Raw genomic sequence first — 13098 nt, 5'->3', positions numbered from 1 at the left:
AGGTCCAGGACGGTTCGGCCCAGGTAATTCTATGTGAATGACTGTTACTATGCAATGTACAGATCGAAAATCTATGTGAAATGACTAAACATAAAGACATTAAAACATAGCAAACATACTGACCTACCGCAGTTACATCTGAACATGTCTCTCTCTCTATAAGCGCCACTGAAGACCGTTGAACAATACTCATCATAGAACTACTGTTCAAGGGCGGGATATTAAATTGTGCAAAAAAAACTGGCGTACGCGATTGTTATAAGGGTATAAAATGATAGCCTGAAGTCCAGCCTTCTTAGCTTTACTAGTCCGCTAGTCTCCAAGCAGGCCCAGTGGATTGCAAAGACCGTATCCAACTGGAAGAAGGAGCTTGAAAAGCAATCCAGTTGCAAAACGTACTTCCTCTTTCAGTTTGATACGGTCTTCGCAACCTATAGATCTGCTTGGAGATTACTAGTCCGCTACCCAAGCTGGGAGCGGAGCTTAGGCAGTGGACTAAAGCGGGCTGGACTCCAGGCTAATAAAAGGATGTCATGACAGGAAGGAAAACATCAACATCACTGAATGTGAATTTAAAAAATATCATTCCAATGATTTCCACTGCAAAGTCTACACTACGTATTGGCACGTCCCACAATGCCTACTGACAGAAGCCATTCATCAGTTTTCAACATGCACGTTTCTCGCGTGCACCTTCATTACCATTCAGACCTAGGCGCCGTGAAGGCAGTCACCGTGCTACTGGGGTATTCCATGACGCAACCGTATGACATCATCTGATGGACGGTTCCACTGCGATGAGGCGAAGGGGATGCTCCTTTGAAATTATTCAGTAAATACAACATAGACTGCCTGTTTATTAAATGAAAATGGTACAAAACTCTAACAAAACCCCTACAAATACCATTTGATAAAATACAGATATGATGTTCGGGAATACATCACGTTTTAAAAGGAGTGTGGATACAGCGCCTGGTCGGCCATTGGTCGGTTCGCAACATACGGTGTTTACTCGTTTACTCGAATTTGACATTGTGCAAACTGCAAGTCACGCTGAGCTTGCATAGGCGTCCCGAGTGCCAAGATCTTTACTGAAGGTCGGGAAATGCCTAAACGTTGACCACGATTGTTGACTGTGCCAACAATTTGCTTGTAAAACCCAGCAGTTTGCTTATTTAACATGCTGGACGACATCGGCGGTTCGGGTTGTGTCCGGAAGTAGTCTGTATGATATCAGTACAACGCGTTGTTTTGGAGCGAAGAATCTATTCACCGGGATCAGCAGTCGATATTTTTGTTGTATCTATGTCAGATGAGCCAAAGAGATGTCATAGGCGTTCTTGAATTGTGCATGTCGTTGAGATAATATTCAGGGAAATACGCGATGTGCGACACGGTGGACAGCGGAACACAGGTAGCCATCCACGAACTGGGAAACAGGGATGGAGACTCAGGAGAGGACATTAAGGGCAGCTGGCAGGAGGAGATCAAACAAGGCTGTAGCAGATTTGTGCGAAGCTGCTGTACGGTCAAAACGGCAAAGACACGTTTGCCCATCTTGACATGGCTGCCGACGTACCGATTGGCGTGGTTGTTCCGTGATTTTGTGGCGGGTTTTACGGTGGGACTGACGGTGATACCCCAAGGGTTGGCTTACGCAGCCCTGGCTGAGCTGCCATTACAGGTGAGGTTCGCTGTGCGTACGTGCGGCACTAAACGTCGCCACGATCCTTGTTAGTGGCATAGTCAATAACGAAAGATGAAGAGATAGAGGCCGAACAACAAAGGTATTCCTTTTTAAGAGCTCCACTTCGTCTGTATTAGGAGACAGGCCAACATTAATATTAGTAAAGCATAGCGTTATAACCTTCACATGACCTTTCTTAAGGGGTTAGCGCTAGATGGTCCTTGACCATAATTCCTTTTCCAGAAACAAAAAAACAAAAGACTCTTTCTTTTACGATTATTAAAGATCTTAATGATTCTCTGGAATCATCTTGAATTTCAAAATAAATCCTAATCTATTTTGAAACGGGCAACACGAATGAAGCCCCATTGTTTTGCAGTGAATTCGAACCACTAATTACGAGGTCACGCGAGGTTAACGTTATCTCCAGCAACGCAGAGTTAACTTTTAACAAGCATGATAAGTTTGCTCTTGGTCAGTAAACAGGCCAAAGGCTATCAAAATAAGTTATAAATAGGTGCTCCCAGTTCTTTTACGACAAATAGGACTTGGTCTATAACTAGTATAAGGGAAAAGTGATCCAGTATAAGTGACCAGCCAATGCAACATAGGGCAATCCCCCTAGCATATTCCTTGCAAACTGCAGATAGTTCTAAACAATTCTTACAGCTAGATGTGCAATGGCTAGGTGTGACAGGTCATCAGTGTAATATAACCAGCTGTTGCCTTGGCGCATGCCTGCCGCGAACCGGTGCATGTGTTACGCCAAGGAGCAAAACACGCATATACCCAAAATAGATACAGAGACTTGAACAATAATGTCACATTTTGATCTGTCCCAACTACAGTATGGCCTGTATTCTGCCTTCATGGGCTGCTTCATCTACTGCGTTTTTGGAGGCTCGAGACATGTGACACTGGGGCCAACCGCCATCACCACCCTCATGGTGGCGGAATACGTAAACGGCGAGCCTGTGTACGCGGTAGTCCTGTGCCTGTTAGCGGGCTGTGTGCAGTTCCTCATGGGGCTTCTACACTTAGGTATGTCCTCATCAAACACTGCTGTGTTATGATAGTCCTTATGTGCAATTTTCACAACACACAGTTTTGATTTCATGGATGATATGATCCATATGCGCATGAAACTAGTGCTGCGTACTGGTAATGTGTACCGGTATTGTACCGTAAAAATTGATTCGGTACAGGTCCAAAATACCGGATCATGAAGCACCGGTACTGTACCGATATAAATCTATACCAAGTATGTGCTTATTTTGTGACTGATCTCCTGACCTAACGCAGCACCAAATTTGACCAAAGTGATACCTTGGAACAGAGTAACTAATATGCAACAGATCATTCCGGCAGGCCGTGAGTTTTGATAGCAAGGCCAGAGTTTGGCGGTAGGAAACCTAGTTATGTTTTTGAATAAAGATACTGACAAGTTGAAAACAGTTTATGTTTTTGTCATTGAAGAAGTTCAGAAAAAATCAAATTTCAAATTGTTCAGGTACAGGTACACGTCCGGACCTGTACCTTAACCTCTGTGTCATAACCTGTACCTGATGTTACGTTTAGGTACGCAGCACTACATGAAACTATTGGCAAGAGTTTTTGAGTGTATCATGTAATATCTATGCTATTAAACCTAAAGACTTAATTTTTCCAGGGTTTTTGGTGAACTTCATCTCCTTCCCAGTCTTAGCAGGCTTCTCTTCTGCAGCTGCCATCACCATAGCTACTTCACAAGTCAAGGTAAACATGTTTAACTTAGCAACTGCTACATCCGTTTATGGCTAGAATGTTTGACTTATAACAAATGTATTGCAAAATTAGCTTTTATCATTGTATAAGACTGGTTTATTTCAATGATCTCATTAGCAGCTGTGAGGCTGAATTGCTGAGATTGCTTACATTTCATTTAAAACAAGTACTTCATTTCATCCGCAATAATTAAGGAATACTCGTTAAAATACAACAATGCTTGTTAAAATATTACAATATACACAACAATACTTGTTAAAATAAACAATATACAAATTGTCCATAGTCCAGCACTGTGAGGAAGCAAGTCTGTCACCAACTACTAAATTAAGTTCTGAGCATCAAAACAAGATGCCCGTCTTAAAGTAAAACCGGTATTAAAGTGACCATGGCATAGCTTTGACAAATTCCTATGGTTTATTAATGTAATTAGTATTGTAATGTTTCATTATTCAAAGTCATACAGTAGTTGTTTTTATTGTTTGGCTTCAGCTGGTTCTGGGACTGAAGAACATTCCACGATCTTTCATCAAGGCTGTTCCCAGTATATTCCAAAGAATAACCCACACAAAGTAAGTGAACTTCTTCTTTCCTGGCACAGAATACAGTTTTAGTTGCTTCACTTAGCAAAATTGATAGTAACAATGTTCAATTGGGACAATGCATCTGTTTAAAAGTCAGGTTATGAGCTGTATCAAATTCACTTGAATGAGCTAGACAAATATTATTTGACAGTTGCTTAGTAGTGTTGGCTCCATGCATCCAATGCTACTGTCCTTGGTGCTGAACACTATATCCATACAGCATATTCATTCGCGGCACTTGTTTAGATAGGTAGGTGTTGATAGAGGAAGCAGTGTCATACATTCTGACCAAATTACCTCGTGAACTTGACTTCATCTGATGCCCACAGACCTTTACACAGATCCAATTGCATCCTGGGAGATGCAAGGCACTCTGGATGGTGCAGGTGACAAACAACATCATTACCATGACAATATATATATGCCATGCATGAGGACTGTGTCTGGTCTATGCTGCCATGGCAATGATGTGGTTAGTGCCCTGTGCTACCTATAGTGCCCTGTTTGTCCCAGCATGCTATGGGATTATTGACAAGGTGTGTTAAAGGAAACCCAAGCAATATCATGGCCCAAATACTGGATTTTGAAAGTCAATTTGTTTAGTCATTTCTATACATGATTAGTTCAAACAATAGTATCACAATGTATAGCGACATCCATGATACAAAAATATGACGTCGGTGTGATGTGAGAACTCATTGAAAATCGTCGCAGGGGTTTTTGTAGGCTCGCGAAACTAAGGGGATCCGTGTAGGACTCGTTTTCGCAGGGTTTTAAAATGCTGAAAGTGTGAAGTTATTAACACAAATGTGCTAAACAGTGTAAGTAAAGGTCACTACCATAGAGATTTCAGCATTCTTTTAATTTCCATATTTTGGGCCCTAATATTGCTTTGGTTGCCTTTAACACACCTTTTCAATAATAACACCTTTTCCAGCCTGTCCGACATGGGGATGGGGATTGTGTGCTTTGCGGTGCTGATAATGCTGAAGAAGCTGAAGGAGGTGGACTGGGACAAGAAGAGAGGGACCCTGCTCAAACCTCCCCTGTGGAAAAAAATCCTGCGCAAAGTCCTGTGGCTCTTGGGAACAGGTATGTAGACCAAGGTTGTGTATTGCACAGCTACATTAATTTGTTACTATTGCAAGGTACGGCTAAGTGCTACCTTTGTAGAGATACTTTGTGTTTTCTGAAAGCTCTTTCTACTATCAGTATTGTGTTAAAAGTGACCATGGCCTCTGTCGATCAATGCTGACAATGGTAAAACCCCAATTCCTATCAGCCCTTTTTTTGGAAGATGTTGTGGTTTAATATGTTATATATTTGTACCATGTACATGTCAGACCTAAAACAAAATATACAAGTTTAAGTCTGAGCAATGTGTAAATTCATACCAGTAACTCAAAAATCATATTTATTTATTTATTGAATTTCTCCATAAAAATGGATGGCATGACGACACAGGTGTACCCTCGCAGCGGTCACCTTTTCAAGGCCGCCATGCCGATGTAGCAAACACTGATATTAGCTGTCATACTATACCTTGATTGAAGTTATCACCCAAAGGATATGTCCTGATATCATTGACTTACAATGTATTTTTTATTTCTGCTGTCATGTCAGTAAGAAACGCAGTTGTTGTGGTGGCCGCATCGCTGGTTTCGTATGGCCTACTGAGCAGGGGCATCAGTACCTTCACCCTCACCAAGGAGATAAAGCCAGGCCTGCCAGCGTTCCAACCCCCACAGTTCTGGCTTGTAAAGAATGGCACTGTCGTGAAAAATGGGCCCGAGATCATTCAGGTAACCCATATTTGTAAATGTGTTCACACTATGTTCAAAACGTGAGACAGTAATTGCCCTCGTTTCCTCCTGCTCATCAAATTTTGAGTCGCCTAACAACTCTGTCAAGTCAAGTCAAGTCAAAGCCACTGTCCTTGGTGCTGAAAACAGTATCCACAAGGCAAACTTATTCACACACTCAAATTTGTTTCAACAAAAGACATGATTTACTTTACAAATTAATAACAAGGTCTGTAATACATAACATCTCCCAAACTTCTTTCTTAAGACAGAAAATATCGGAAAGTCTTCATGTTTCCTTTTATGCAATCCCCTCTGCAGGACATTGGGGTTGGTTTAGTCATCGTTCCGCTTATCGGGTTCCTGGAGAGCATAGCTATAGGGAAGGCCTTTGGTAAGTTTTCTTAAAAGCTACTCATTTCTCCTTCAGTTTAACAGAAATGTTGCTGTTATTCTAATTAAAAATCTTTAACCACCTGTACCTTAAATGATAGCTTAATGGTGCAGTGATTTGCTTATAACTGTACATGTTCCCCTTTGCACAGGTGATCATTTTATTCTATGCAGAGCTGTAACTAGAAAAGAGTTGTCCTTGCTCTGCAAGTTTTTCTAAGATTGATGATATGAGAACAAAACCCTAGAAACCTGTTATACTGTACAATAACATTGAAGAATAAAATTGAATCTTTGCCACTGGATTACCGCATTTCATTCTCAGACGTTTCAAGTGTCCATCTAACAGTTTTTTTGTCAATGAGGAAATAATGATAACATTATTCATACTTTTTGTTTCAGCTCGCAAGGGAAATTATAGAATAGATGCCACTCAGGAGCTACTTGCGATAGGTAAGAATATACAACAATGAATATCCAATTCAATGGTATTTTTCTACATTCCCTTCTTCAGATGTAGGGAGACACTTGGGAGTAATAATGCTGAAAAATGTTGTTTCTCTCCAGGTGTAACCAACATCTTGGGATCCTTTGTCTCTGCCTATCCAGTTACAGGGAGCTTTGGAAGGTAAATATAATGCAATAGACCGATCCCAAAGCCACGCCCCCTGTTCGATTTCGAACACCTCCGTCAAAAACAGGGTTTGACGGACCAAACATGGCCGCCGCGGCTAGGATGAAAATAATGCCACTGACTTCGGTTTAGCTTTTGTGGCACTGAAACCCTTTCAGAGCTGGCCAAATAAGAATGCTATGTCTTCTTTGTTGAAGGCCGTATCCGTCGGGCAGAGTTTTTTATGGAGGGGGTAGGTGTAGTTGCGGTGAGAGCGTAATGTTTTCGGTCAATGTTACAGCGGTATGCGCCGCATAGCTTTCCCTTGTCGGTGGGCATCAGCGCCCAGTTTCTGACAACCAGCCGATGCACGTGTAAAGCAGGTTCATATATCTGTGACAGGGTTCCTACTGTATTGACTGCATGCATAACAGCTGCATGGTATTTAGTAACTAAGAATTAAAATGCATCCTTTTACTTCCCTGTTCACTATCAAGTTAACCAGTTTCACACACCAGTGACTGAAGATACGAAACTCTGCGCTAGCGGACTTTGTAGCAGTCAGCATGTGGTACAAGCGTCCTCTCCTTGAGTGCCTGATCTATTTTCTTTTTAAATTCGTTTTTGTTCTGAGCATGCATTCAACCAATACAGTGGAAAACCTGTCCCAGATATACGTACCCTACTTTACACGTGCCATTTCTGCCCCGCCAACGCTGTTTTTGACAGAGGTGGGCTGAATAGAACAGAGGGTTCTATGGGTCTTCTATTCGTTCGATATAGTGTTCGACAGGATCGGTCTATTACACATCATAAACTTTCTACAAAATGAAGGTTCTGTCACTTTCCCAGATTTGGTTGCTACTACTACTAGTCATTTTGAATGGCGATGTAAAGCCGGCGGCCCTGTGTATGAGGGAGCTTCAGGTGTAAGCCTCAAGCGTCAAATCTCTGCATGTAAAAGAACCCAACACACTTATCAAGAATAGTAGGGGTGACCCGGTGTGCTTGGGCAAAAACGTGAGCCGTGGCGAAGCCGCATTCCGCCACCACTTGAAAAAGCATCATGCTTCACCAGCATTGAGGATGACTACTTTACCTTTACTATTTGCCTAAATGATTAAAGATAATAAAGAAAGTTATTTCTGAACCTACAGGACTGCAGTGAACTACCAAAGTGGAGTTAAGACCCAACTGGGTGGGCTATTCACAGGTTAGTGGCAAACCTTTTTCACAAGCAGGTTATTATCATCCAAGAAACCTACTGGTGTGTTTTGTTTGATTGTTTTTCAATGCCTGAGAAGTAGCCTTTTTGTGAAGAAGATGTAGGATGAAGGTTCACTAACACGTAACTTTCTCTGACCTCATAAGTAGTACAATCATAGAATGTGTGCAAAATTAATAATATTTAACATCACTGTTACACAGAAGCCCATTCCCTGTGAAACATTTTAATTTACTGTGCACAAATTGTATTAGCAAGACAAGGGCCTTTGATTGCGAAAAGAACAGCTACTGCTCACTCTACATACATGTACATTGCATGGTGGCCAACTAAAAGTGAACTCCATAGCCCCTACTTTCTGTTCCCTGCTGTACTGTTATACCCTGAAATACGAACACAGTCTCATTTCACTACTGTGCCCTTGCTACATAATGCCAAATATAACTTTACCAAGATGTTCTAGACTAAGAAGGTCTTCTTGTTACCAGGTCTCTTGGTGATCCTGGCCCTCGCCTTCCTGACACCATCCTTTAAGTACATCCCAAGCGCTGCCTTGGGAGCCGTGATCATCTCAGCTGTCATACAGATGGTGGAGTACTCTGTGATTCCTGTGTTCTGGAGGGTCAAAAGTGAGTCCACATGACAGTTAATTGTCTTACATTTGTATACAAGTATAGTGTTTCTTGCCTTTAAAAATATAACTCAGTATATCTTACAATATCACTGCAGCATGTTCAAGCTTTGAAACATTTAGCATTATCGGTTATCCATAAGCAACATTTTCTGGCAATCTTATCACTGTGACAGTAGGCATTAATTCCACAGTCATGCATACATTTTTGTATTGTGTTCCACCAGCGTTTTTTGTCTGTTTTCAGAACTGGATTTGCTAGCCTTTGTTGTCACCTTCTTTGGTGTCTTGCTCCTTGGAATACAGGTATGTTATCACCTGTTTACACTTATACATTTTCAATCCAAAGTTGACAATACTGTTGTACATTTTGTACCTGTCAATGGAAAAGTCAAGTTTCTCTGATACAACTAACCTGAGGCCCCTGACTGTTAGTGACATTTACTATTAGCACATAAATACCTCACGGTTTTCATCCATTGAAGTTCCGGCAATTATATGTTGTTCATCTGATGGATTTCTGGCTGTTCCATGTTGTTCTTGTTTGTTTCAGTATGGCATTGCCTTGGGCGTGGGTGTGTCTCTCATCATCCTACTGTACCCATCAGCCCGACCAAGGGCTACGGTGAGTTGAAATTAGTCACTTCAGTTTACCGGTATATTTATTTTTCCCTGTTTGTACTTACACTTCTCTCCGCTGCCTAACTCTGTAACCAATAGGGTACCAAATGGCTACTTCAGTGTGCTAAAGGTTGATATTATATCCAGTTTGAACACACACACAAAATAAATATACTTCTTGCCACTTTGCTTCCTCAAGGTCTACCCAGCACATATAGCACCTGATGACGTGTTGATTGTACAACTAGAAAGTGGCCTAAACTTCCCAGCTGTGGACTACATGAGGGATGTGGTGGCCAAAGATGCCTTCAAAGGTCTGAAATTACTGCTGGATTTCATATCTTATCTGTGCATTCATTTTAGAAAGTTCTAGTAAGTGTGTGTTTTTTCTTGTTGCATGTCATATTGTGGTATTTCAATGCAGAAGTTTACTGACCTTGATCATCAGAGAGCTGCATGGGCCAATTATACTTAATTTGATTGCTAATCATAATGAACCTCAGACAGTCACAGCTTGCTAGGTTACAGAAGGTACAGTACTCATGCATCCCCAAATTCTAGTAATCAGGAAAGCTACACCATTTAGAACATATACATTCAGCTGACATGTTCCCACTGTTTTCCACAGAGAAGCCCTATAAGAACGTTGTGATGCGGTGCTGCTGTGTGTCCGACATTGACTGTACAGTGGTGCAGGCTCTAGATCAGCTCATAGAGGAGTTTGAAGCACGAGGATTGAAATTACATTTCTCCTGTATGAGAGTAAGTCTCCTTTCGTATTAAACTCACTCACTCACTCATGACCCATGACCTCAGTGGTCCTAGGGGCATCATGACAGCCAGCCGCAGTGATTCATGCCCATCCTGTTCTGTCCTCGGCCTCTCTGATCAGTTGTGTAGTACTCAGGCCAGTCCATGTTATTTTAATTACAGTCTAATGGTAAAACCTGTGCACTAAAGTAAAGAGGCTTTATGGAACCTACTGGCATTTGATACAAAAGTAACTCAAGCAACTGGATAATGGATAACATTTTCTAAATGGTCAGACGTTTCAAACAGCTTCTACTGTCTTTCGTCAGTGACCCAGTTTAAGCTTTTGTATTCATTATCTCATTACCTGGATGTCTAACCTTCATCCAGCAAAAGGTATTTGGTATAGTACAGTGTAAATCAATACTAATATCTTACAGAGAAATTTTAAAAAATTCTCACTAGTATCATCCTTATGTTGACAAACACGGTAGAGCTATATGACTTTTATCATTTGTTTGTTAAAGGGATTGGAAGTTATTAATAAGTAACAACTTTCTCCTCTATTTTACTGCAGCCAGACATCCGAGCGGCGCTGGTAAGGTCAAAGATCAAGGGCTTCAAATACTTCAAGACCTGTGAAGATGCCATTGCTGCAATGAGAGGTAAAGTGGACAAACTTTTCCATCGTCACTGTGTTTAATCGAGTCCATAAATAGGCCATGTGTCAACTGTCACTGATTGATGTGCAAATACAATGATGGAAGTTGGGCTGAAGTCATTGTCTTCCTACTTGATTTTCCTGGAGGTGTCTCTGATCTAAAGAATGTGTGGCTAAATTGTAAACTCTTTTCTCCCTGTCTCAAATAACTTGGATAGCTGTGAGTGGTGAGTATGTCCTAATAACTAGTACTGCAAGTTGCTGAATGCCTTCACTTACTTTTCACATTTATTTCTTGCCTTATTTCTACTATGAATAGATTAGATATTAAACTATGCTGTCCTAATTTTAAAAAAAAGAGTATTTTAATACTTTTTGCAGTCATTCATTTCATAAACAGACCAGTGTATTAGTAGAACAATTGCATACGATGGCATTATAATATGTCTTATGATGCAAATTTTATTCAGACCAATTTGAAAATAAATTGTGCTTTTTTGTGAACTGCAATTTGATGTGTTAATTCAAGAATTGACCTTAAGATAAATGATAAGTAACATCAGTGAATCAATAAATATTACAGAGATGAGTGATAATATTATCAGTGAATTGATAAATATAACAGGGTGAACTTACATGACTTGTTAATGACTTTCCTGCAGAACCTGACCAGGAGAATGGAGAGGTTGTCATGACGGACCACGCCCTGCTAGCCAATGTGGACACACCCGACGACGACACACCCGATGATGACACACCCAACAGTACTACAGTAGATGTGTCAAAAGTCACTACAGTGTGAAGAAAGACAACTAGATAAATATTTATAATATATACAGTGCAAAGGACAAAAGCAGATTTTTCCTAGTCACTGCCAGATGGTGACTTTTAAGCACCATCAAGAAAGCCAAGAAAGCCATGATAGCGGACGGACAGTATCATGCAGTATTAGAACTATTATACCTCACGCCTCACGGCAGGAAAAGAGTCACAAGTCAGGAGTTGCAGTAAGCCGAACTGATTATTTATTTATTTATTGGTCAGGGCTGTCCAACAGTTGAACTTGAACTGAGATTTCTTAGTGTTCAACATGACACCAAAGCTGCTGTAATTTTAATCTATTGATAGGGTGTCAGATTTTAGAAAATTGTAAATACCTCTGGTAGTGGAAGCTCATGTTGTGCTTGTTCCTCATGACTCCGGTTCCGTCCTGTGCCAGTAAAGTTGTATATAATCTAATTACAGAACTGTAAATATGTGGTGAGTGTACAAATGTATATCAACCAGATTTATTCATGTAGAAACATTGAAGAATGGTTCAATACATTGTATGCCTTAGTGGTAGAATTGGGAGACTGGCATGTTTCATTCTTCTCCCTGGTGCCTTTAACTGGTACATATTTGTGCATGTGTCGCAGGGAGTAGCGAGCTCGGGTATACAGTCTGATCTCCATAATGCTAAAAAAGAGAATGACCTTGGTAGAAGTTGTGAGAGCCATGTTGTGTAATAAATAGGAATGTGACCCACATCCCTGAAGGAACCTTAAGTATAATCTGCGGGTTATTTGTGTCATGCAGCCTCTCCACGGCTCTAAGTTTTTCAGCCAAGCACACCGGGTCTTCTCAATAAGTGTGTTGGATGCTTTTACGTGCAGAGGTTTGACGCCTGAAGCTCCCTCTATATCACTGGGGCCACCGGATTTACGTCACTATCCGAAATGACAATTGTATTCTCTCTTACAATATATCCGAGCCAGGTGAGACCCTGGGATTGATCCTTGACCCATGGATCCAAGGAATTTGATCCATATGGTTAAATGATGTGGTTGAGTTACCGCTGCCTTGCGCCACAGGGACATGTATACACCGTTGTAATTTTAGGGTTAGTTGATGTGATGTGTCCTACTGTGCAACAATTTTGAAGTTTTGAAGACAATGAGTGTCAGAGGCCATATAGATTTAGTTTTATAGTCAAGGAGGTTATATCTTCCTTGGTTTAGTATATTGATGTAATAAAATAGCTGGATGGTAAAAAGAACTGGGCAATTTGTTCTACTGTCAAAACCAAGTATGCAAAGATAATCTTATTCATAGATCTAGGATGTTCCTGTCAATAGTGCCAACAAATTCTTATTGACCGGAACATCCTGTCAATAGATCGGGCAAAAAGAAAACTGTTATATGTTACAAATTTATACCAACACATGTTCTATAAATTATCAAAGACAAACTTTTACGTCGGGAATGTACTAAAAAAACTCAGTCTTCCAACGTAATGGGAAAGTCTTACCGTTCGCCGCTGGCTAAATTATTTTGATGGCAGCTTGACCTTCACTCGGGGTGTTTCATAAATGTAGGCTCTACCAG

At 40.8% G+C, this 13098-nt stretch overlaps 1 protein-coding gene across 1 annotated transcript; it reads left to right on the top strand.

The window, feature by feature from the left end:
* The first annotated feature begins 990 nt into the window (after positions 1-990).
* LOC136440082 (sodium-independent sulfate anion transporter-like) lies at positions 991-12278 on the top strand. The gene is made up of 17 exons (XM_066435866.1): positions 991-1684; positions 2536-2728; positions 3357-3442; positions 3944-4023; positions 4973-5127; positions 5659-5837; positions 6159-6231; positions 6633-6683; positions 6798-6858; positions 8001-8056; positions 8557-8697; positions 8947-9005; positions 9253-9324; positions 9520-9634; positions 9949-10082; positions 10648-10735; positions 11394-12278. Exons 1-17 carry the CDS (start codon positions 1385-1387, stop codon positions 11531-11533), a joined length of 1983 nt encoding a protein of 660 aa, XP_066291963.1. The 5' UTR covers positions 991-1384; the 3' UTR covers positions 11534-12278.
* Positions 12279-13098: the final 820 nt, after the last annotated feature.

Source organism: Branchiostoma lanceolatum, chromosome 8, assembly GCF_035083965.1.
Source record: "Branchiostoma lanceolatum isolate klBraLanc5 chromosome 8, klBraLanc5.hap2, whole genome shotgun sequence".
NCBI classification, from domain to species: Eukaryota; Metazoa; Chordata; class Leptocardii; order Amphioxiformes; family Branchiostomatidae; genus Branchiostoma; species Branchiostoma lanceolatum.
This window is presented reverse-complemented; position numbering and strand designations above follow the sequence as displayed.